At 49.3% G+C, this 25,137-nt stretch overlaps 1 protein-coding gene across 1 annotated transcript; it reads right to left on the reverse strand.

The window, feature by feature from the left end:
* Window positions 1-322: 322 nt before the first annotated feature.
* usta (uronyl 2-sulfotransferase a) lies at window positions 323-24,032 on the reverse strand. The gene is made up of 8 exons (XM_029140555.3): window positions 23,600-24,032; window positions 10,855-10,898; window positions 7,869-8,024; window positions 6,124-6,203; window positions 5,882-6,035; window positions 2,379-2,476; window positions 2,125-2,282; window positions 323-2,023 (listed from the first exon to the last, which is right to left on the reverse strand). Exons 1-8 carry the CDS (start codon window positions 23,835-23,837, stop codon window positions 1,731-1,733), a joined length of 1,221 nt encoding a protein of 406 aa, XP_028996388.1. The 5' UTR covers window positions 23,838-24,032; the 3' UTR covers window positions 323-1,730.
* Window positions 24,033-25,137: the final 1,105 nt, after the last annotated feature.

Raw genomic sequence — 25,137 nt, forward strand, 5'->3', positions numbered from 1 at the left:
AAGCCTTAGATTGGCTCCAGTGCGTGTGGTGTGGATAGTGATCGTTCACTTTACCCCAGATATGTCTTCACTAAGCCACTGTAGCCAGTATTATATCACTATCGGATGATGAGTTGCAAATGCTTGGGTTCAGGTTTGTAGGAGATGCTATAAAAGATAGTAACAGTGTGATTTCTGTCCAGCAGAAACAGGAAGACAAAAATTATGGTCTGGTCAGTAAACTGAACTCATGTGACTCAGATGCTGGGAAACAAGTCCAACCCTGTTCTGTGGATTCAAGCAGTAAAACAAGTAACTTTGTTAGCAATCACACACAGCTGCATTAGTTGGAGCACATTTATTTTGAGGACTGTGTAAAATGATGGACTGAATTAGTTGTTAACCAGTTCTTCAGCTGCTGATATAAACTGATTTTAGACACACACTGCGTCTGTCAACAATAATTTTATGGTCACCGGAAAACAAAAATACAAACGATCAAGTTATTCATTCATTTTTCCTTCCTGAGAATCTTAATTGGAATGCAAATGAATACAAAATAATAAATTAACCTGGCAAATAAAATATAACAACAATAACAACAATGTAAAAACAATTCATGGCAATAAGAAGGTACAGACAACTGAGATTAGGATGGCGTAGTAAAATATGTGGATGACAGTCGCATGTTAGCTTATAGTTACTGCTCTCTGGACGCTTCCTTAGACCAGTGATGCAAAGCATGCACTTTGATTAGCTGCTGGACAATGAGACGTGAGCTGGCAACACTTGACCCACCTAAACCATCATACTCTGGGAACAAGAACAGAGCAGAATGAACCTGGAAAATGACATGATTCGAAATTAGTGTCCAGTTTTGTGACCAAATCCCTCATTTCCATGCGGGATTCCTTGAAGTCACTCTAGAAAAAGTGCAGTATATGCATATAGTCTTGTAATGCACCAGTAGAAACCCTGGTATTTGGCATGAACTTTGGATCAAACTAATTCCACTCCACACTTTGTAGTGTGTGACTCTTAATCCAGCCCATCGCCTCCACAATTGACCCTTGTAATGAACGTAAACTCATAAAACTGCTGGTTTGGGTCAAACTCAGTCACTCGTGCACACGTTGGAATTCTTTGAATTCATAATTGAGTGCTCTGTTAAACCCCCACTTACATTTAATAATACTTTCCAAATGAAACATAATGTTATAAACCAATACTATAACATATTCTGAGTATGTCACACAGCTCCTCCTGTCGCACTGATAACAGTCCTGGGCGACAAACATACAATGCTTTTGGCACGTTTTTGGTGGATATCATCTCTACAGCATTTGGGACTGGCCCTGTCATAAAGTCGGCTCCTCTGTCTTGGTGAAGTCCTTTGCTACAGTAATCAGGCTCCGATATTAGGAATATTTCAGTTATCTCTCCTGGAGATGGCAGAAATTGTTTTTATAGAATAAACAAGCTCAAATCAACGCAGATTGAGCATTATATTGTTTCCCATAGTTCTTGGTACTTTTTTCAAATCGTCCTTCCACTTATTCTTACCTGCAGTCCACAGTGCTGAGCCCGTCCTGACAGGAGTCTGTGGCGGATGGTAACATGGAGCGTTAGCATCCACACCACGCTTTGCTGGAATCAACCCCCTTTGTGCTCTGGCTGTTTTCTGCTATAGCCGGCCCATTTGGGCAAATTAGTATATTTGGCGACCTCCGATGTTCACCAAACATTAGCCCTCAGAGATGGACCAGCCAGCTCTTGGCATCATCCAGGTCCGTGTCCAGCTCCTCGTCTTCATCCAGAGGCTCAGGGGTCCGAAGAGTCAGCTCCCGTAGGAAAGCGGGTGAGTAGGCCGGGGGCTGGGAGACGGACTTGAGGCCAATTTTCTTCTTCATGAGGTGGAACTGGTCACGGACAAAGTTGTAGAAGTCATACTCGTAGCGCATGCGCTGGTACAGCACCTGCAGCGCCTCCAGAGAAGGGGTGTGTTTACGCACCGTGCCCGTCATGTTTCCCATTTTTCTGTAGTCTGCAGGAAAAGAGAAATAATAAGGAGTCTGCTGCTGGAAACGTGAGACATGAAACATTAGCAAGCGCAGCAGCAAATGTGATGCTTAAAAGAAAATGTACCCGGGCTCTTGTAGATGTCGAGGACCCCTGTGAAGTAGTGAGGCAGGAGCCTCTCCAGCAGAAGCAGCACGTCTTCCAGCTCTTCCAGGATTCCCACGAGGAGGTAGTTCTCCAGCACATTTTGCTTGGCCCGCTCCAGAGCCCATGCTCCTGGCTCTCTGGTTGTTGGTTGAGCAAAGCACAGCGACAGTAAGAGACAGTGAAGGTTCATTCAGACAGTTAATTTTTAATTTTTGCTGTAGTTCGAGTCATACCTGCATTGAGGGTGCTGTCCGCAGAAGTAGGGGATGATGTAGAAAACCTTAGGGTTGGAGCACTCGGGGTAATTCTCTAGAATGCACACGTTGATATCCTGGAGGCAAATCCAAAAGAAAGTCAAAAGAAGTTAAATAAACTCTCTGTACTTGTCAATGTTTAACTCAAAAAGAGAAGTGTATGGGTTTGACTCTGCCGCTAGGGGGAGCTCCTCACCAGGAGTCTACGTTGTGATTGCTGGAGAGATAACATCTGAGAAGCCAAAGTGCTTTGCCTAACAACATCCTGTGCATGAAGATAAGGCTGCTCTTTCACCTCAGCTGCTCTCAGCAGCTGGGACGCAGAAAAAGACGCCACACTGGTGACTAAAGGACAGGAATGTTCTGATGACCAACAAGTCTCAGATCGGTTGTGTGAAAATCAAATTCCCCCATGTTTGAATGTGATATATGGTAAATAATGGAAGGACACGTCAGAGAGGAAAGGCTGCGAGTGCATATGAAGGGGTAAAGCAGCCCAGACAGTGGAACCAGCCTTCAAATCCATGTCAGGTGACGTAAGCCTGAAGCATGGAAACAAAACCAGAGAACCCACAAAGTGACTCCATCACACACGCACAGACAAAGGCTACGCCACACGCTCGTGGTCGCATGTACAGCAACATGCACGAGGCACAAAGTGTTGACAAGCCCGCGTGTGGAGCTGAAACGCGTCTGAAAGAGGAAGGAAATTAATTAAAAGTGTAATGATTGCGTCACCGCTCGCCCTTTTAGATTTATGGCCTGACAAGTCGGTAACGGCTCATTAATAAAGAACAATTGATCAAAGCCAAAGACGAGGCCAACGTGGAGATGAGGTTGAGTCAGACGAGACCAGTGGCCGGACGTTCACCAGGGAGCGAGATGTGAACAAGCTAGTGATGGACAGAAGTCTGTCTGGAGACTGTGTCGTCAACATGTGTATATGTAAAGCTCATTTTCTATGCCTTCCTTAGAACAGTCCACTCCCCAACTAGAGGACGTCTGTGAAGGCCGGGGCCACATAAATCAGCAGGCTGTTTCTTCCTTGCAGCTGCACTGTGGTACAACTGCATCTCTGATTCAAACAGCTGCAGGGTCCGTGAGAACCTCATGACCGTCTACTCTGCACTACGCGCTGCACGCGGGACCCGCTGCTGATCGGCGGAGCGAAAACCTTGGATGAATTTTCAAAGCGAGGCCAAAACAAAAGCCCAAAGGAACCTCCAAGAACAGCTCTTGTCCAAATTACTGAACTCTTTGTCAATGGAAACAATCAAATCAAAGCTACTGGCAGCGTCTCCCGTCTGGGACGCCGTGAACCACATACAAGAAACTCAATTTACCGTCGACACTTCAACTAACAGCGGCAATTACAGTCAATGTTGCCATGCTAGTAAACATATACTGGAAATGGGTTACTACAATTAATGTGTTCCAGCAGTGAGAGAGAGAAAGTGTGAAAACGAGAGCGAGAGCCACAAAAACAAAACAGAGGAGGTGGGACAGGAAGTAAAACGGGGGACGCGTTTCCCTGACGTACGTGGCGTGTTGCCAGGAGGCCTCTCCTCTGACACTTGACACCACACCACCATGCTACAACGTTCAGGGGACCCCTGGGAACACTGCTGCAACTACACACACAGTTAAACACACATGGCCGACACAAAACGCACTCAGTTTGGGAAAAAGCGCTTTAAAGGCAGCTCCTGTTCGCACTCAGGTTCATGGCTGCTATTCTCTACTCTCTCTGCGATCTGGGAGGACCCCTCGCCTCCCTCGGCGCGCGGATGAAGTCAGCGTGAACCGATGACACAACACTTTCCAATCGGGCCGTTGCGTAAGCGCGACCGCGGAGCGAACACAGATCGGAACCGGCGCGAGCGTCCAACGTTTGCTCTCACGCCAAGCGACGAGTCAGACCTGCCTGTGGTGTGTGTGTGTGTGTTATAGAACGCAGGGTATGTGTGTGTAAAAAGGGGTGTGGTGTCAGAGAAAATCCCCATCGGCCACAGGAATGTCTCAGCGGCGCACGCTCGCGGGTCCTGCTGGCGACCGGACGGCGTTCCCTCACCGACACCTGTCACGTACGCGCAGCCCAGGTCGGGCGGAGCCACGCACAGCAGGGGGCGGTCGATTAAATCTGAGTGTTGACTTAGCAGGACACACACACACGCACACGCACACGCTGAAAAGCCCCGACATTCTTTTCCTGGGCCTGAAATCTGTACTTTAAGTCTCAACCCACAGAACCTTAAAGCTGCAGTCCAGCTTTGTGTCGACCCTTTAACTCTCTGCAGTCTCACATTTAAACAGCTCAGTCCTTATAGACGTGTGTCTACGCTCGACCCTGTACCAACAGCAAACAGCACCAGTCTCTATCTGCTCTCACTGCAGCGAGGGGCCCCCGTGCTCTGCATACTTTAATAACTCACATGCTCCACCACTCCAGGAAAAACAGTCCAGTACTTAATTACACAGTCGGACTGAAGCCAGAGTGACGTTCCCTCCTCCCGCCGGCCTCCTGCAGCATCCTGAGCACGGGCTGCAGGCGACTGAGGCCGAGGTGAACCTGTGTTTCTGCTCAGAGCGTTCATTAGACATTAACAGGGCTGTTGTTTTTGCAGGCTCCTAATTCCGCAGGCTTTTCCATAATCGCCGCTAATCCCAGATATAGTGGAAAGCGCCAGTCCTGCTTCCCCTGCGTGTCATGAGGGGACACAGACGTTCAGCTCTGCGAGTCAGATGTCGACTACGAGGTTTGTGATCCGGCCTTTAATTGGAATCATAATCAGACCGGGTTAACATTATCGTTCCAATCTGCCTCCTTCCAGCGCGTAGGACATCTTCAAAGGCAGCAGGATGTGCTTTTAATACATGTCTGCACTGGATTAATGCTGCGAATAAGAAATATACAACAATTCAATTCACCTCTCATCTGAGCGCCGCGTCGAGGAAGCATCTGGCCTGAACCCAACCCAGATATGGATTTGGAGCACTTTTATTGGCAAGCCAGTGTCTCAGTCATAAAGTTAATGTACAGCTCAGTCAAATGCCGCAAGTGCTTTAGTATTTCAAGCCATAAACAGCTGTAACTCTGATTTAGCATATGCCCAAAACAGAGAAAATTGCCTTTTGGGCACAAGAACAGAGGCGTGAGCCTGCAGCATGCACAGAGGTCCCGTCTGGTGCCTAAGCAATAGTATTATAAGTTATCAGTCCTCCTACAGTGTAATGGGAGGATGCACAGCTAAACATAGACTGAAACGAGGGAACTGCCTGTGATTTACGATCCCCCCAGACCACAGCTGATAAAGAAATCCTCCTCATCAAGCTCCTTTCCAAACTCTGAGGCAGGTGCAAACTTTTGGCCGTAAAACTACAGCTCATCAATCAGCAGATTCCGCCGCGTGTAAGGAACAAACTTCTGTGTGAGGCTCGGGCTTTATTCACGCGTGCAGCTGTTCACGCTCTGCAGGACTCACCAGGTATCGTTCATCATCTTTCATCCCTGGGGTGCGGATGAGGTGGTTCTGCTCCCCCCTCCAGTCGCCGAAGCGCCGGAAGAAGTAGTTGGAGAGGAAGCGGTTGATGGGGTCCCGGATGATGTTGATATACACAGGTTGCTCTATTCTGAACCTAGACACACGGACGCAAATGTAAAGTGTTGTTTTCTGCACAGAGCTGCAGCCTGTAATGGAACAAAATGGAAATGTTTTGATGTTACCTGGTGAAGTTGAGGAAATGGACGTGACGTGTGTAGAGGAAAGGCTGAGGCATAAAACTTATGTTCTTCATCAGGTCCACCTGAACAGAACACACAGATTCTTAATGAAACATGATTCCTTCAATAAAGAAATGCAGCCAAGTCTGGAAAGCACCCTGGAACTCATCCAGGGTGCAGGGTTCATCAGCTGTGGAGCCGTGTCGTCTTCTTCTGTCTGACAGTTTTAACCACCACGGCTTCTGCTGGGTCACGGCACCACAGGAAATCCCGCTTTTGTAAAGTGATTATTCCAAGTTTCAGCTGCCTCAGCAGAAAAACAAACTTCCCCAAGTCTTTGCAGCGCTGCATAGACAACAGAAATGAATAAATATGACTGTGGGCTTTATCCAGTACACTTGATTGATTAGAGTTTGTTAAGTAGCTTCATATTGAACTGATTCTGCATGTGCCCAGCGAACCCATGTGTTCCTCTGCACAAACAAGGCCAGAAAGCAAACGAGCAAAATGTAATTACACTGTGCATCGTGTCCCGGTTGGGTCCTAACAAGTTCTGCTCTAAAATAATGTAATTTGAGCTCTCCGGGAGTCAAGGGCAATTAGCCCAGAGCTAACCCCCAGATGTGTGCACCCCCACACACCCAGGCTGCACACCCGTCAACACGTTTGCTGTGTGTGTGTGTGTGTGTGTGTGTGTGTGTGTGTGTGTGTGTGTTTTCTGACACACCCTTCAGGGCTGTCTGGCCAGACCTCCCTCCCATTCAGCAGGGAGGGCTGCAGGGAGACAGAGGGAAAGTGGAGGACAGCATGGGATTCCAGGCATACCTGCAAACCCCTCCATGCCCCCCCCCTCCTTCCTGAGCCCCTGCAGCGTCCTCACAGGGCTCATCAGGGGAAATTAAGGATGAGCCAAAGCCACAGAAGGCTACGACTGTTGCCGAGAATTCAACTCAACAGGAAACAGGTCTCCAGGTCCCACAGTCAAAATGTAACGTAAGCCTAAGTTATCAGCACCTGTAAAAGGGAGTAAGATGTAGTTGCTGATAGGCTACAAGGGAGTAGCTGTCTACTGGGGTCAGACACTTCTTGGTGTTTACGTATCTGTGGCTAAGTGATGCAGATACACAAGATTTACGGCTGTAGAGCATCTGTCTGCTGGTTAAGGTTTTGGTGAGAGGGAGGAAACAGGATCCCACATTAACCCAGACACACACAATAAAAAGGCTGTCTCTCTGTTTTTGGAGGTTTTTTAAAAAATGTTTAGGATTTTTTTTCCTCATTCTTTCTCCTGGAAATGTCTGACCCGCTGTCACTTGACTGTATCCCTCAAATTTGAGGCAGCTCTGCAGAGTTCCGGATGAATAGGGCACCTTCACCTTTTGGGAAACCAGTACATAACACGTCAACCGTGGGCAAACCCATTAGTGCACTGACAGCCAGCAGGGAACTGGTCCAAACACAGCGGATATGAGCCAGAATCCCAAATGACGAGTCCAGCGTTTCTAAACTTAGACCGTGGATGTGCGTATCTGCATAAGTCAACACACAGACATATGCAAACAAACAAACACAAAGACAGAGACACACTTTGCAGCACAACACACGACTACAGATGTTGCCTTGTTCTCACATTGAATGAAAGACAGATTGAACCAGAACAATACAAATACAGAACTTAGAACCCGGCTGGAACTAGGATTTATCTGTAAATTCCTCCATCTTCTTTAACCCTTTAATGAGCGTCTCACCTGCTCATGCTTGGTGAGACGTGTTTTGTTGTGGATGTCGGAGGAGACCAGGTTGAACTGGTGCTTCTCAGCCAGTAACCGAAGTAAGATGACCACCGTGCGGCTGCCGCACTTGCCCACTCGATTATACACCACCTGGCTGGGAAACGGGAGCACCTGCAAGAAAGGAAAAAGGTTCCTACATGACACATGCTTCACAACATGCTACTGTGGCACATGTTTGATGACACCCTGCTATATGACAAGTTATATCACCACAGCATGTTTTTCATGACATAAGGCAAAATTTTAATGACATACTATAGTATGGAATATTTATGACAACATACTAAGTAAAATGATGCCATAGTATATTATTTATAGACAAACATTTTCATTTAGTATAGTATTTTTTCAAAAATTTTCCATAGACGTCACAAATATGCCCTGCTACAGTGTTTGGTCAAAAATATGCTATAACATACTAAGTCATCAAAATTTTTGTGAAAATTTTATCACAATTTTGTTATAAATATGTCTTCTTGCAGCGTGTTGTCAGAAATATGCCATAGCAATGTATGTTGCTGAAATTATGCCTTATTATAGTAGGTCGTCCAAAATATGCGATAGTATAGTATGTTTTTAAATATATGCCTTCTTATAGTAGGTTGGCATGAATACGACATAGTCTGTGGTCTGTGTTATATGACCACTCAGCCCCGTCCAACCAAAGATCAGGCAAAGAAAGCAAAGACTTGTGTGAGCGTCTGCCAAAGCTCCAGGAAGAATCATAGAAAGTAACAGGATGACGGTCACGGCGAATGAAAAAGGAAGCAAGACTGATGACGTGAAGGACGTCTGAGTCCTCAAAAGATAAACCGCAGAAGTGAAGCGTATAAATAAATATCAATCTACAGACAGGTAATTAGTACGTTGATCCCACTTCCTGGTGGTCTTTTCCCAGAAATGAAGCATTTTGCCGAGCAAGCTAAATCAGTGGGTGCATTTGCTGCAGCAGAATCCACTGGTGCTTATATACGTTCCATCGATGTGCGTGACATCGCTTAGAACTCAATGTACAATCAATGTTTGTTTTGTTTTTTGTATTAGGATTAAAAATGAGCTGTGATGAAACTTTCCATCAGTTCTGGGAAAATATTAGGAGAAGATACTGTAGGAGATGCTTCTCTTGGACAGCACTTGAACATTCTTTGGTGTTTACTAAGTAACTAGAGTCTCAGAAGAGAGAGAGAGAGAAATGATTTGCAGGAAGCTGCTCACAAATGAACCCATCAGACCTTTAACAGCCCCGTGTTGAACAACACAGGACTCACACGAGTGAGTGAGGAGGAACTCTGCCAATGTTGTAAATAAATAAATAAATGAAGTAACAGGTCTGTTACTGGTTACAGGTTCTGGAGCAGTCCTGGACCCGTTTTACACTCATGGTTCACTGATCCTGCGTGCACATAAGTCCTCCTGTGTCTGAACTCTGCAGCCCACCACTAATTATGGAACCGTCCTCATCCTGATGCAGACGGTGCACGCACGTATGACACGCTCAAACAGCGCTTCGCCGGTTTCACTGCATCCAGCGCTGACTTAATTGCGCCCCGCTCTCAGCTGAGCGCAGCCGCAGCGCGTTGAGGTTTCGGGGGCACAGCCTAACGAGCGATCCATTCATCTCCTCAGCGGAGGAGGAGGAGGAAGTCGTCCTGCCGTGCACTAAGCATCTGTGACAGCACACTTTCCATCCGAGCACGTCCGTGTGAGTTAGGATGAATAGCTATTTAATAGCTGAGAGGAAGTAGCTGCTTGACCATGCGGAACACACACTGTAACGTGGAGCTGGAACTGCTTTGTTGAATAATCAATAATGCGTTATCATTTAACTTTTTATAAATTAGTGAATTAAAATATGTATGAGTGCATTAATTATAGAAAATTTAAGCTACAGTGAGGCTCAAAAGACTGTTTCTCTACTCTTTTCTACTTCAGCTACAGTTCAGAGTGGTTTTAAGTTTTAAAAATTTTAAATCATACGGTATTGGGAGATGTGCTTTGTGAAATAAAGCATGAGAACACGTCGACCTTCTTGTGGTGCCTGCTCTGGGAGCTGTGTGGCTCTTTCAGACGCCTTCATTTAAGCTCGAGCCTTTAACTGGCTTTTTTCACCTTTTCCTGTTTTTACCAGCGCCTCAGCTTCTGCACACGTGCTGCGATGAGGCCGACCTCCGCTGCAGCGGCGACCTCACGGCCGAGGAATGTCAACAAGAGCCTTAATGAGAAACGCGGCGGACGCGGCGCGCGCCGCTGACGTGGTGTTAGCACCGTCTGTCCGGGAGACGGGGAGGAGAAAGTAATGGAATCAATCAACGTGGCCAAACGTGTAATCAGTGTCAGCCCGGTCGCTGCTAATGGAGGCCGCGTGGCTGCGCGGAGCAAAGCTGCTACTGTGGACGCGAACACGCGCTGCGGCGCAAGCGGGGTGAAGCAAAGCGCAGTTAATTACCTTCATGCTTAGTTTGTTCTCTTCCGAATAGGCAGAAAGTCATTTTACTGTGTCAAACTGACATTCTGAGTGAAGGACTGATGTTTTAATAATCTCCCTAAAATTAAATTCCATCAACGTCTCCACACATTGCTTTGGATAAATAGTCTTTCCCTGTTGTCAGTATGAAACAAGCAGAGGCTCGCGTCTGCTTTGATTTGGAGGCCAGAATGGGCTTTTCAAAGTGAAAGCGTGCACTAACGTAACCCAAACAGCTGCCGGAGCCAAATGATCGCGCGCCGAGCGCTGAAACCCAAATCTGACGGAGATAACGAATAAGTTAAAGAAGGGGAAAAGAAAGAGGGGCGTTCGCAGAGACGCAGCTGGATGAGCACAAGGCCCCAGTGTGTGGCTTTGTCCACAGCGCCGACACTGGCTCCTTTTGCCCACACAGACTCCAGCCTGGATGTACGGAGCTGGCTCGAAGACGAAGGGGGTCCGCGGGTCAGGACTTACTCTGGGGGCAGGGGGTCCGTGGTCGTCCAGATACGTGGACTCACCTGCCGAGAGAAGAAAGCACACGTTACGTCTCTGACAGATTCTGCCTGGACTTGTTCACACAGTCGTTTTCTCTTTGCAGCAAAAACCACCACCATGCCTTTCTAACATAATTCCATTTAAATGTAATGAGTTAACAAGCCCTGTTCTTCTGCTCCACTGGGAAGCTCATTCAAGCGAGTCCGTGCCGCCCTTCAGCTCAAGCTCCAAATCCAGGCCCAGGCTCCAGACTGAGGCCTTCTCTCCAGGCAGACGCACAGTAAACCAGGTTACCGTCCAGGTTGTGCCCCTGAACGCAGCTTCCCCTCTGCCCTGAGGCGTTCAAGGTCACGGCAGGGCCGTCGATGCAGGACAGCGACACATCGGTCGCACATCCATCCTGGACAAACCTCCCGCCGCACGTCCAACTCCTCCCCGCTTCCCGTGTGTGCTTCTCATTAGCGCTTTGGACAGAGGATTGGAACTAATTTTTTCCAGCGCACGAACCTCCTAAGAGCCGACATCTGCCCTCCACCTCCACCACCCACGGAGAGAGGGAAGTGAACTTTAAGAGACGCCGCGCAGTTCAGCGTACTCATTGACCTCATTGTCCCCTCTCAGACTTTCATGGGACTCTGCCTTGATTAAGAAATATTTTATAATTCCCAAACTGAATTAAAGAGGTCACGTAAATTCATATTATATGTTCTGGCTGGATTTTTGCTGCTGCCCTGCACATAATTTATGACTAATCCATAGTTTAATAACTGGGGCTTTACTGTGAACTTTTCAGAAAAACCACAAGTTAAAATTGCTTTGCACTCAAGTGGGAATGTAGACACAGATGACAAAATAAGCCCTTCCTGACATACTCGTCAACCAGGGTTTGGCTGGATCGCATCCACTCATGTTCTTGACTGGACCGACAACAAAACAGTCTTAATCAGCTGAATGGCTGCTGCTGGTTCATGCTGAGGGTGGGAACTGGGTGTCTCTGCAGCAGAAACTGGAAACTGGGTACGCACTGGATCGCGGCTAAGTGGTTAATTGGATTAAAGCGTCACAAGATCCACGGCCTCGACCCCGGACGACTACACAGGAACGCGCAGTCCTTACATCGCTAATCGACAGAATCGGCTGAAACGTCCGGGAGGCGCATCTGTGCCACGTAGCCGCGCTGTTTGTCACCGCTAACGCTGAGAAAGTGCGGCAAAACACAAACACATGCTGCGAACAACAAAACATCCCCACAAATCACGCCACGTTTTACAGTTTGCGAGCGGAGGCTCCGAATCGGAGGGGGAAACGAGAACGGGCATGAAGTTGATCAATGCCGCAGATGTTTTGTTCTGCGTGGATACAACGTGATTAATGGAAAGCTGGCAGGAAGCGTGAGGCTCAATCAAAACTAGCATAAATGTGCTCACAGCTCACCACAACATGACAGACCAGATACACTGTTAATAGTTGCACGCAAACTATAAATGATCAAGTGTAAACATTTATTTCTCAACTATAAAAGACACAACTGTTAAAGCAAAAGGAAGTGAAATACGAAGAGATATTTACGTGTGTACAAGGGCAAGACATGAGGTTTTGCCTCTTTCTGGAATGTTCCCCTTATTCCTTGCTTGCTTCAGGAATGCTCCAGCTTGTTTTCGGGCCGTCCATAAACATGCATTTAAAGCGCAGACCGTTTCATTTGTTCGGCCGAACCGGGGACCTGTGTAAGTGGCGCTTAGGAGATCGAGCGCGTCCCAGAATAGTGGAAACCACACAGGAATGGCCTTTGAGGCGAAGGCCAACACAGAAGCAGGGCTGAAGTTACGGAGCCCTCACTTTGCTGTGGGACACAAATGGAAGCCTGCCGAGCTGCTGCCCTGGAATGTTCTACAACTATGCAGAACTAGATTAGAGGTTTCTCAGTCTGGGAGGAAGAAACCCTCTTGTCCCCGAAGCATCAAACGCGTGCGCCTCATAATACAGGACATCGTTTCTACTGAACATGACCAAGGGTGGGCATGAATGTCTAACAGATTTTGGCCCCTTTGACCGATCCCCGTCTCAACAGTCTGAGCTGCAGTTAAAAGTTGCATAACTCAGTTCGGGCCCAGCTGTGTCAAACGCACCCAGCTAAACTTAGACACCCGTCTATGGTTACAGTCCTAAACAGTTGTGCCATAATGGAGCAAGCACGGGCTGCATACATGCGCGTGTGTGTGTGTGTGTGTGTGTGTGTGTGTGGTCACCCAACCCTTTGATTTGGAGTGAGGGAGTGGTCCTCCATTAAAACTGAAAGCGCGACCCATCCACCTAATTACAGATGGGAGTTGGGCTAAGGGTCAGGGTCTCCACCCACTGCACATGCTCCACATCACCCCTCAGTCGCTGGGGAATCAACAATGGTTGGAAAGCTCTGTGATAGAAATAGAAGAGCCGTGATGGGCCGTGTTATTGCAGGTGCCCAGGACCCAGATTTGGTAGGGACACTACTACTAATTTGTGGACTTGATGCTCCCCTCCAATTTTGGTTACTGAAACGCAGCAGTGCTGTAAGACGGGTGCATCCTGTACATGAGCCCAGATGCACAGGGTTGGCAGACTTCAGGATGACAGTCAGCATGTTATTTGTGGACACCAGTGGTTGCCACTGCATATACAACAGGGAGGTACAGTGCAGCTAAAGTGATGAGCCAGCAAAGCAGAGCTCAATGCAGCAAAAGGCTCAGGATCTAAATGGCTCATAATGGGAGGTTTCAAATATTAAAGTTGACAAACTCTAAACTGAGCCACTTCCGTAGCAAAGTGATGGCTCAGAGTTGCATGTAATCATCAGTTCCTTGGAAATGGCATGAATCACTTTCTTTCTTTAGCTGCATGTTAGTTCCTGTTAGCTGGAATGAATCACACATCGGATACAGTAACTACACTATTAACAAGATGTGTTGCTCTTCAACATATGATCCCCCGCACCAATACGTGACCTTTAGGTAAAAACGTAGCCAATTCACAGCAAACTAGGAATCGCTCCCATACAAAACACGGTGACTTAGGACAACATGCAGATCATATGAGGCGAAGCCAAAACTGTCCGGAAAACAAATCAGAGCCATTTTAGAATATTTTTGGATGAGGAATAATTATGGTGAACATTGTACAACTACAGCTGTTGCATTTCAGTGGCTAACCCATTATAGACCAACCGCCACTGGGCAACTACTCAGCCACTGTTGCTTTACACCAGTTTAGTGAAAAACACAGCAGATGTGGAAATTCATCATGCATAAGTGGCCGAGCGTGACAGCTGCACGCAAACACGGCTCTGCGCGAGGAAGGAGGCGGGTGTCCTGATGTGGGATGTCGCACAATTAAGGTTAACTATGACTGCAGCAGAATCAAAGGTGGCCTCTCTGTAAACATGCAGACGGGTATGCTAAGCAGCCGCGGCGCTAGCGTAGCGTAGCGCTCACCACCGCGCCGTCCTGACGCTAGCTGCTCATTTCTGCATGGGAAGCTAGTTTGGTTTTACAGAGCCCGTCAAGAAGCTTTATCTGCACACTGGCTCCGCTGTGGAGTCTCTGCCTCGCAGAAAAAAATAAAAAGCTAGAAAAACACCCTGCTTTAATTGTTTGTTTACAACACAGCTCCCTTGGCCTCAAGCCTCAACCAAACTCAATCAGTTTTTTAAGGAATCTGTCTAAACAGCGGCTTGTTTGTTGAGCCTCCTCATTATCTCCCTGTTTGATGCTGGTTATTCACACAGTGGTATTCTTATGAAATGTCCCAAATATCTTGATTGACCTTTGACCTTTTCTGCCTCCTTTCTGCACGTGATGTGACCTCTGTTTTTGCAACACTTTTCGTTACAGCAAATGTGAGACAGCAACCAGTTGTGGAAAGGCTACACATCCGACCCCCTTGTTTTCCGAGTCACTGGTGCTGAGTCACAAATGAGGCGTGCTATAGATACATCTAGGAACACACAAAGAGCTGGGCGCGTACGCTGCACAATCACCACTGAGCCAAATCCTGCACCGCTGTTGGTGAACCAGATCCCAACATCTATTTTGTATTTCTGCTGGCCTGTCACAAGGACGGCTGTGCAGGATTCTCCCCCCTCCTCCGCTGTGAACAAACAGAAGGTGACGAACCCCCTGCTGTGACACGGCAAATGCCCCGGCTGTTCACGACTCTACTAACTATAGAACGTCTCCCAGCGTGTGATTTCACATTTTAGGTGTGTCCCTCAAAGCTGCACATCTGTGAAGATCCTGGATGAGCCTGAAGACTAATAAATCACTTAAAGAATAATTTGACATTTTGACACTTTCCTCGCTCACCGCTGCTGAACTCCTCTGGGCTTTGACGTGTGACATAGGAAGCAGCTTCAGGAAAAGCAGACGCCGCATTTGACGCCACAGTGAGGAAAGAACGGAGGAACTGAAAGACAGCAAAAAGGAAACAGGAACAAAATGCTATCGAATCGCTTGCGTGTCCTCTGCGGTCAGGAAAGAAGATGAACAGCAGTATCTGGCAGCCAGAGCTTCCCCGAAGGCCTGAGATCCCTTCAACAGACAAACATAATGATTCCACCAGGAAGGACGGCTTCACGCAGGGATAGAAGACCTGACTGGGATTTCCTCCACGCTCATATCTAGTGCGTCTCAGTGCATATGCAGTGAAAATCGAAAATGATAATTACCAGCTGTGGTAATGGGCTCGCTAGCCGCAGAGCTAACAGAATGCATCACAACAGTCGACGCCAAACAGGCCGACGACTGTTGGCGCTAAAGGATCGAAGCTAGCACCTAATTAGCGTCCAGTCTCCGCAGCGGCGGCCGTCCCCGTCGGCTCGGAGCGCGGGATGCAGAATAAACAGAGGGAATAAAAGGCGCCTGTGTGGAGCGAAGCCTCGAACTCCAGTGAGGAAGTGAAAGGAACAGCGAGGCGGAGAGAGACAAGAGTCGGGAGGCAGAAAGAGAAAACGTGAGCGGAGATCATTCGTCTGTGATCACTGATCTAAGCCAGGGGTCGCTGGGTGAGAAGCAGTCGCCACCCTGGACCTCAGGGCCTCACTTCCAGGCCAGAGTCGACCCGACTGCGAGTCCACGCGCTGATCGTCTCCACGTACTTTGCACGTGATGCTTATTCTCTGCGTGACTCTTCCCGTGCGTGTCTGTGTGTGTTTTCACATGTGAAACCTCAGACCGCTCACTAATTACACAGTGGACGGAGGCAGAGCGCTGACCTCCACGCCTGAGTCCTTCATACACAAATACTCGTCTGACGGAAGCTGCCGTCGGCCTCCGCCTGGGCCCGCGCCGCCGGTGAGTGCCAGCTCCAACCGCCGCTGGACCGGGACGCCGCCACGCCCTTTAGCGCTCAGCCCGTTTAGGACCTGCGCGTTCGGCCCCATGACATTTTAACGCGTGCGCATTTGCGAGTGAGAAATGAGTCCATTTTTACTGTACAGACCAGAAGCCACAGGATGTGCGTCGAGGCAGGCCACCTGGTACCGCACGACAACATCCCAGTGCCTCCTGAAACTCATCCCTCCCACACACACACACACACACACACACACACACACACACACACACGTTCAGGTGCCAGACTCGGAGCATTTTCCATGTGTTGAGCACATGTCGGTGAAGTTCTGCGGACCTTCTGCATAATACTTGAAGTCTCGTATATCATCAGCGTACTCGAAAACTTGCTCCTGCCTGTGCTGCACCGCGTTCCAGTTGAAGGGATGTTCCTTAATACGGAGTCAAAAATGCTCTTCTCAGCCGAAGCGGATGTCTGCTGAGCGACAATGGCTGAACAGCGTTTGGCCCCCGACTGGAGCACAGTGGCCAAAAAAAGGAGAGCAAAGAGCAACAACCGCGCAATAAACAGCAGATGGCGGCTCCCATATCCAAGAACGGCGAACAAGTATTTATAGATGAAGCCTTTGAAACAGACTGCAGTGACTAACAGGGAGTTTAAAAATGAATCCAATCGATTCATCTCCAAGGCTTTGGAGGAGTTCACAGTGTAGAGTCTCAACCGACTCGTCTGTCTCATCGACGGCCCAAAACCAAAAGCCTCTCAGTTACAAGCAGGAACATTAACAGACTAATGCTACGTCTGATGATGTTGGGATTGTGACGGTCCAAAACAACTTAAACTGCCACAACGTACTTTATCATAGTGTTTTTACTGTCAACAAAGCTATTATACACCTGAATGCATCCATTATGGGCCATTAGGAGCCTCATTTTCTTTATTACGTGAGTTTCCTGTCGGTAAAAGAGGAGCGTTACATCTGTGAGCGTTACTGGTGATGGATGTGCATCTTTACTACGCTGGGACAGGACCAACAGGCCCCCTGCTGAGCCAGACACAACGCTGTTCTGATGCGGTGCGTAAGCAAACAACGCTGCCGATTCACCCTGATCCTGAAACTCTCTCACCCTCACCTCACCTCTCGGAAACATCGGCCGAGCATCAAATCCAGGGCCGGACCCCGACACGCGGAGAAATAACTAGCTTTGATTCATGAAACCTGGACATACATGCGCGGTTGAAGTGGTGCGGACTAACGACTTCCAGCCAGGAAAGAAGGCAAAGAACAACCCACATGGGCCCAGATTGGGTCCTATACTTGGATCAAGCCACAGGGGTCCTCATTGTGTTATTTGTCAGGGTTCCTATTCTCAATATACGTCCACACGCTGCAATGAGACATGGACCTGCCCAAGCAAGCAAAATGTACCGGTTCCTGATCCGGTTTGATTTTCTCCTGGATGTTCTGTGTGTTAGCGGCTCCAGAAACGCTCGCTCAAAGACCAGACTCCCTTTAATTCAGCCAAGCGCACCGTGCTGCGCTAGCTCGTGTTCAGCGGTTCAGAAACACCTCATTAGAACAGAGCGGGTAATTATAGACAAGACAACGCTGAGCTGGAGACACAACACAAAATATTGTTATGAAACATTTGAGAAAGAAAGAAAAAATCCCGTGACAGGCTCAGACGCTTGTATTCAGTGGCCTCGCGCCCGGGACGTCGCCTTCAGGTACATGAACGACTGGAGGACACATGAACGCTGAGGGAGACAGTGCTTTCCAAATCATGCGGTGGGGTTTGTAATGGAACTGCAGTGATTAGAGACACGAACGCTCCAGCTGGCACTGCCAAGCAGCCAACGCAGCCAGGGGCACATCTGTGTGTGTGTGTGTGTGTGTGTGTGTGTGTGTGGACAACCTACTGCACAACACAGAGGCGGCATCTGTTCACCCAGAGTTTGCTGTCCAGGAAAGTATTTATGCGGACGTTTGTGTTTTGTTTTTTTTCGTTCTTTTTTAATGCAGAGACTTTCAGGAGAGGAAACGGGAGGAAGAGAGTAAAACAACACGGAGTGAAAGGAGAGATACACGACAGGAAGACTCAAGGAGAGACAGTGGCAGTGGAACAGATGGACAGAACAAGGGAGGAGAGGAACTGGATGAAGATTAAACCCAAGTGTGGCCGCTCTCAGGGTGAGAGCCTTTGGCAGAGGGGTGGATGGATTTACAGGACAGGCAGGTTCTACTGGCACCGCCTCAGCCCGGTCCCGTCCAGACTGGTGCTGAAGACGCTGCTTTGGGCCAAGCCAGTGGAAAGTCTACACAAGCAGGACCTGGGCCAGTGAAACAGGGCCTGACAACTGACTGCTGTTTAGAGCATGTAGCGCTAAACCAACCAGCGTGACCTTTGACCTCCTGTTTACTACGGAGTTCCCAAACCTCCACGAACGGCTCCTAAGTAACTAAGGTGAAACTTTCCCCTTTTCACAATCCCGCTTCTGTTCTAAATAGGAGAACGTCTTGGACACTGGCTGTTTGTGTGTCTTAGGATAAAGACTTTGTTAACTTTGGACGACGTCTCGTCAGGACATCTGGAAAACGCCGTCTCTCCATCAGACCACAACATTTGCACAGTGTTACGGGTTTAGGTTCAGATAATGAAGCGCTTTTTTTCGCCGTCCGTTCACGCGAGAGTCGAGCGTGAGACCGAGGGACATGTTACAAAGGCGTGTTTGAGAGACGGAGCACATTTTGGGACAGAGGCGTGATATTTGGCCGGCGTGAGGTTTGCTTTCCACAGGGAACAACCACATTCCATCCCAACATTTCAAAAATGCTTTTAGGGCCATCTTCAGAGCAAACGCCCCCTCCTCCCTGGGCTCTCGACGCACAAATCTGTCCGGTGAAGCCGATCGCTCGCACTCGTCTAAGAAATGGGGTGCATTTCCCGGGTTACTGTTACTGTCATGCTCCGTCAGTGGGACCACCTGCTGGGCGCATCTCAAACAGCTCCTCTGTTCAGTTTTCAGCCTTTCCAGCCGTCAACGTAAAAACAAATGCAGCTGCAGTGTAACGAAGACGACAGCAGGTTAATTAGATGCAGAATAATAGGCAGCAGTCATGTGGCGTTCACTGCTCGTCTGCTGGTGTGGTGGGAAACGATCAGCTGTGTGTTAGCATCACGGTGCCAAAGGAAAGTCACAGCTGGCGTTGCCTTCAGGCGTCGGTCACGTTTTGCGGCAGCAGAACCGTTAACACCTGCGGAGGCGACCTGTGCAGCTAAAGCCCAGAGGATTGTGGGATTTGGTCATTTGTCTCTCCCGGCATTTCAAAGCCGGGAGATCTAACAGCAGATGGAACGAGAGACCTCCTCCGCTTCTAGGAAGCGACTGCGACTGGATTTCTCCTTCGACTCGGCTGAACCTAAAAGCACGCGGGCTAAATTAAACCTTCTCGCAGTTCCCCAAAGCGGCGCGTGGCGGTTTCACCAGCATGGGCTGGGCATCGCAGCTCTATCTGCCCCGCCGTATACTTACGGCTGCTATTTTAGACCTATTTATTTTTTCACTGCCATGAAGCGAGACAGCGCCGCGGTGAAGTGCATCGCCGGAGTTCCTCCAACAAGGTGCGCCTCGGACCACCAGGCAACGCGCCTTCTAAAAGTCCCGTAACAGCCGGTGAGGCGGCGGGCGGAGGACACGGAGATGAGGAAGGACGAAACACCAACGTCCAGAATCAGCAAACTGCAATTAGTGCTTTTAATCCTGTCATGAAAGGCATCGAAGGTCGAGGTTTGATTAAAGCGCGGCCCTTGACATGTTCGTGTACTGAGCGGACACCTAATTTCGTCGCCAGGCCTCTATTTATCCTGGCTCTGATCTTTTAAATTATGGGATAGGCCGACCCGCCTCCATACAAGCGTCAGCCAGGGTCCAACCCAGCGGCTGAGCCCTGAGTCACGCAGCATCACACCGACACAAAGTCATCAGAAACAAAGCAGGAGATGTGCGGTGTCGTCTTGAATCCGCGGAACAAAAGGCGGAAAGAAATAGAACCTAAAAACACATTCACACCCTAACGTTGGACTGAAGAAGCTTTTACAGAAATAGATTTTGGTGAAGACATTTATTCACTTCAAAGAATTCAATTCAATTTCTGTTTGAAAGGTCAATGAGAGGAACTCCACTCGTGCTGCTTCCTGCGCCGGCCTCGTTATTAATTTGCCTCCATTTGATGAGTCACTCGTCGCACGCAGAGTAAACATCCAGTAGCGCAGCCTCCTCAAAAACCATCGCCCACAGAGTGAATCCGGGATTCCTCCCCGGCCGTAACCATCATTACTCAGAGGCTCGAAGAGCAGCCGCCGTTTAACAGCGCTGCTGCTATAAAAGCCCATCCAGCGAGGAGCTCTTCTGCTGTGGTGAAAACAAATGCGCTAATAAACCATAATTGCCCTTATGTTGCTTTAGTCTTCGCCCGTCTCTCTGGAGCGGCCTGAAGCCACCGCTCAGCCATGCTAATGCTAATTGCCTCCATTAGGTAATCACAGGCCCAATGTAAGCTAGCTTACGTTCGTATTGGAAGAATCCAGGCCATAATAATGTGTTAAATCGTCAATACAGACCTCAGCTCGGACTTCAAAGACCTTTATTAAACAGTGACGGAAATGCCTGAAATGAGGTGCTACGCTGAGCCACAGTATAAGGGGGGGGGGGGGTGATGGCTAAAACAGTAAGTTAAGAGGGAAACTTAAAGCGCCTACCCTTTTAACGACCCCTGAACGCAGCTAACTTGGCGCGCACATCAGAAAGCAGGTAAACAAACAGAGGCTGCAGCGCGTCGCTGTGGGGCGGTTCTGGCCTCCGGGCGGGGGTGACGTCGAGCCAACGGGGGGAGGGGGGGGTCGCCTCAGTTTGCAGCAGACAGAGGGAACAGGCTCTTAACGAGCCTCGTCAGGTGGAGGTGTTGGATGGATTGATGGCATTAGTCCATGACACAGAGTCCGAAGGACCAAAATGTGACTCAGACGGTTTTTAATGCTCTTTAACAGGAAGTGGGCGTTTTGAGCCGACGCGCCAAAAATCACACTTGAGCACCTGGCTCACGCAGCAGAGCCGCTCCTGAATGTGTCGGGTCAAACGAGGATATGGAACCGCTTATGGGTTAAAGGTCAGGGGTTAAAGTTCCCTCACACTCGCTCTCTGAGTCGCCCAACTGAACTGAGAGGGTGGCGTTCACCCACTTCCTGAGCAGAAATAAAAATAAGACACAGGCTGGAAGGAGGAGGAGGAGGAGGAGGAGACCGTGAACCTTCATCCCTGTCCGCACATACCTGTCTAATCCCCAACACCGCCCTGTAGTCTGCAAGTCCCACAGTCTGCCCACCGCTCTCTGGCAACGTCAGTGTGTGTGTGTGTGTGTGTGTGTGTGTGTGTGTGTGTGTGTGCTTCACGGCTACAGAGCCCTTTTGAGAAGCACAGCAGTGTTTAGTGAGAGACTGACAGCCACACCAACTTCATTCACTATTTGGGATTTATGATTGGGAACTGGAAACACACACACACACACACACACACACACACACACACGGGCAAGGACCTGTTCACTTAAGTGTTATTAAAAGTCTAATCGTGAAACATCACTCTGAATAAGTGGATAATTTGGGGGGTAGTGAACTCTGGGTGCTTCGCTCTCCTCCGCGGAGCTGAAGCAGGACTGTGTGCAATATTAACCAACCAGCAGCAGCGGCGGATAATTAGAGCGAATCCGTCCCTGAGCCCAGGTTTCGCTGTGTGACCTGTGGATTAAGGGCTTCTCTCCTCAATCACGTTCCAGTCCGACGCCCCTGCTCAACCAAGTCCCCCCCCCACACACACACAGTAAATTCAGGGGGCTGCTATACGTTGAGTGACGTGCTCGAGACGCCGCGCTCCCTCTCTCTCGCCTCGCTCGCCCAAACAAAACCGCCTCTGTTCCGCGAGCGCTGCAGAGAAACGCACATTCACTAATCACGGCCTTCATCTGGGCACCGCGCAGCCAAAAGCAACACAACGCGGGTCAAGGAATAATATTAATAACAAGAACCAGGGTGCTCGTTTGGCGACGCTGGACTCACTACAGCCGCCACGGTGATTAACTGTGGATTCTCTCGTTTGCTTCCAGTTTATTCCTGCTGGTGTGTTCGGCAGATGCCTTTTAGGCTTCGCATCCAGTTCCTGACTCAGCAGGAAAAGTGTTCCATTCACGGACGAACAGACAGAGCTCTTTAATTAACAGGAGGAAGGTCACAAAGAGACCATGAGGAGAATAACTGTTCCCTCCAGCATCATTTCATCTTCTGCACTTCCTCCAGGGTTCTGCAGAACCAGGACAATAAAGGAGACCACATGTGACGCCTGCTCCAACGTCCTCCGACCTTCACGGAAGTCGCCACGAAGCCAGACTGGAGGAGCCGCGGCGCTGATCCGAGGACAGAACCTCACGCCGGTCCGATGGTTTCGCGCTCATTGCCTCAGCATCAGTGAGTGGAGGGCGCTCCTCATCCACATCCCAGTGGGTTTGCTGCAGCGCCGTCAACCCACTCCACACACACGCCGACGTCACACAGACACACATCACACAGACACGTGCACGTCTGTGGTGATAACACACAAATACACAATCTTATATAAAATGGACTCTAAAAATAAGATGAACGAATATGCAGCAACTTCTAGATCACGTTAATTATGAGCAGAGTTTAAGCTCTGTTGTTCTGCAGCATTTGTTTTGCAACATGTTGCCAATTCAATTTAACTGGCGTCTTATAAAGGTTGTGTGTGCGGAAACCACTGTGACCTCTGGGCTTAACAGCTGACTCCCATTCAGATGTTTATCAAGTCCTGAAGAGACGAAGCCACTTCCGACTGCAAAGACTAAAGACAGACGTCCACGCAGATCCAGCAACATGCGGCGGTGCCACGAACAGCTCATTGCGCCCCTGCGCGTCTCTCTCGGCTCCACGCGCGCGTCGGGCGCGCGGCCGCAGACGCGGAGCTGTCAGCCGCGACCCGCTCACTGTATCAACCCCAACAGTTGCCACAATAAATCTCAGTCATGCTCCGACAAGTCGGAGCCGATATTCAAAGGGGAGCGCATTCCTCCCCCGTTCGGTCCAAAAATCCTGCTGGGTCGAATCTCAGACAAGGGCTCAATAGGAGGTTGTGGCAGGAGCCGGTTGTGCGCGTGGAGGTGCCGGCGAGTGATGTGTGACTCGGACGAGGCACAGCGTGGGGGTCAACGGTGTCCGTGCGCGAGGCGAGACGCTGCTCCATTGGAGCATCAGATGCGTCCTGACACGCAGAAGGCTCCACGCGCCGCACGACGGAGGCGCGAGCGGGGGAAAGGCAAAGTTCTTACCGAGGTACTGCCGGATGTCCAGGAGGATTTTGGGGGGTCCTCCGTTCAGCTGGTAGACGAGGGAGCCGAAGCAGAAGAGGAAGAGCGCGGCCATGCAGAAACCATAACCACGCAGGGAAACTCGCCACGGCAGCGCACAGAGGACGCCGGACCTGCGGTGGTTCCGCTCTCTTATCTGACCGGGAGTCTGCTTGTGGTGGTGGTTGTGGAGCGGACCGCCGCTGAAATTCTTCATCATCTCCTCCTCACAGGTCGCCGTGGAACGCCACCCATCCGCGCGTGGGGAGTGAAACTTCTCGCTCTGCGGTCATCGGGTTCGGGTTCGGGTTCGGCTCCGGCTGCGCACCGCCGCCGTGGCCACGGGCTCGGTCTTCGCGCACAGCGTCGGGCTTCGGCTCGGTCCCGCTAAGCTTGCGCTCGTCGGATGACTGTTCCTTCCGTCCGTCCTTCCAGTTAAGGGTCCATCCTTCTGCTCAGCCTTTTTTTTGAGGGGGGGGGGTGTCAGATTACTGAACGTGGAAAGGGGAAAAACTTAAGACGAGCGTGTGGTCGCCGCGCGTAAAACAGCGCCACCCAGCGACGAGGAACAGTAACACACGACGGCTGATTTAGGAAAGATGTTTTATTTCAAAGTTTGAAAGTGAGGATTAGTATAAACCGTGGCCCATTTGGCAATTTGATGATAATAACTGTTTATTAATAATCCTGAGATTATTAGGTATTAAAAAACAAAACCACACACAAAACAGAACCACCTGTTGTGTCGTCTCTCATTCAGGTGGTTGTGATGATGACTTTCTCTCCTCCCTCAGGGCGGCTGTAAGGACCCTGCACGCAGCCATCAATCTTTCCACACGAGGCCAGAAGCCTCCATTACACTACACCTGCACTCACTACCTGCACCACACGCCCATAAACCTCCACCGGTGACGGATGGAGATGTCGAGGGAGCAACAATGACGGCGGAAAGAACAATTCGGCTGAACACTGGAGGTAATAAAGAGTCGCCTGGGCTTTTACACAGGTAAATTAAGTGTAAAGTGCTGCACTTTGCAAGGCAAGCACAAAACGCTGCCGGCCCCATCTGCCCTGCAGCAGCAGGGGTTTAATCACAGACGCTCCCGCAACAAATACCAGATTAAACTGCTCCACGAAGGAAGAAGAAGCCGGGCCACCTCGAAGAGTCACACACACAAACATGACAGAGTCACGTCCACACGATGTCACAGTTTAGGTTCATCTGTTAAACGCTTCAGGGCCTCAGGATGAGTCAGCGATGTTACTGAGAGACTGCCACGACGAAGATCCAGTAAACACACGCTGGGTTTTGTCTAAACTAATAAAATCCCATTAGAGTAAATAGATCACTGGAAAACTAGAAGGAGACATATGTATTAAACACTTGAACAAGGGCAGCTGTGTTTGAAAGATCGACCACTTACCATTGAGTCAACCTCTTACCGATTGCTGGCATTGTAGGAATCAATAGGAGGCGGTTTGACATGAATATGTTGGATAAAGATGTTGCAACAGGAGCC

The sequence above is a fragment of the Betta splendens genome, chromosome 24 (genome assembly GCF_900634795.4).
Source record: "Betta splendens chromosome 24, fBetSpl5.4, whole genome shotgun sequence".
NCBI classification, from domain to species: domain Eukaryota; kingdom Metazoa; phylum Chordata; class Actinopteri; order Anabantiformes; family Osphronemidae; genus Betta; species Betta splendens.

Excerpts from the sequence above, each read along its gene's own strand:
- usta (XM_029140555.3), bottom strand. The coding sequence starts at position 23,837 with ATGATGAAGAATTTCAGCGGCGGTCCGCTCCACAACCACCACCACAAG. Across the intron at positions 6,036-6,123 it reads CATTTCCTCAACTTCACCAG|GTTCAGAATAGAGCAACCTG; the intron begins GTAACATCAAAA and ends CCGTGTGTCTAG. Across the intron at positions 2,283-2,378 it reads GGACAGCACCCTCAATGCAG|AGAGCCAGGAGCATGGGCTC; the intron begins GTATGACTCGAA and ends ACCAACAACCAG.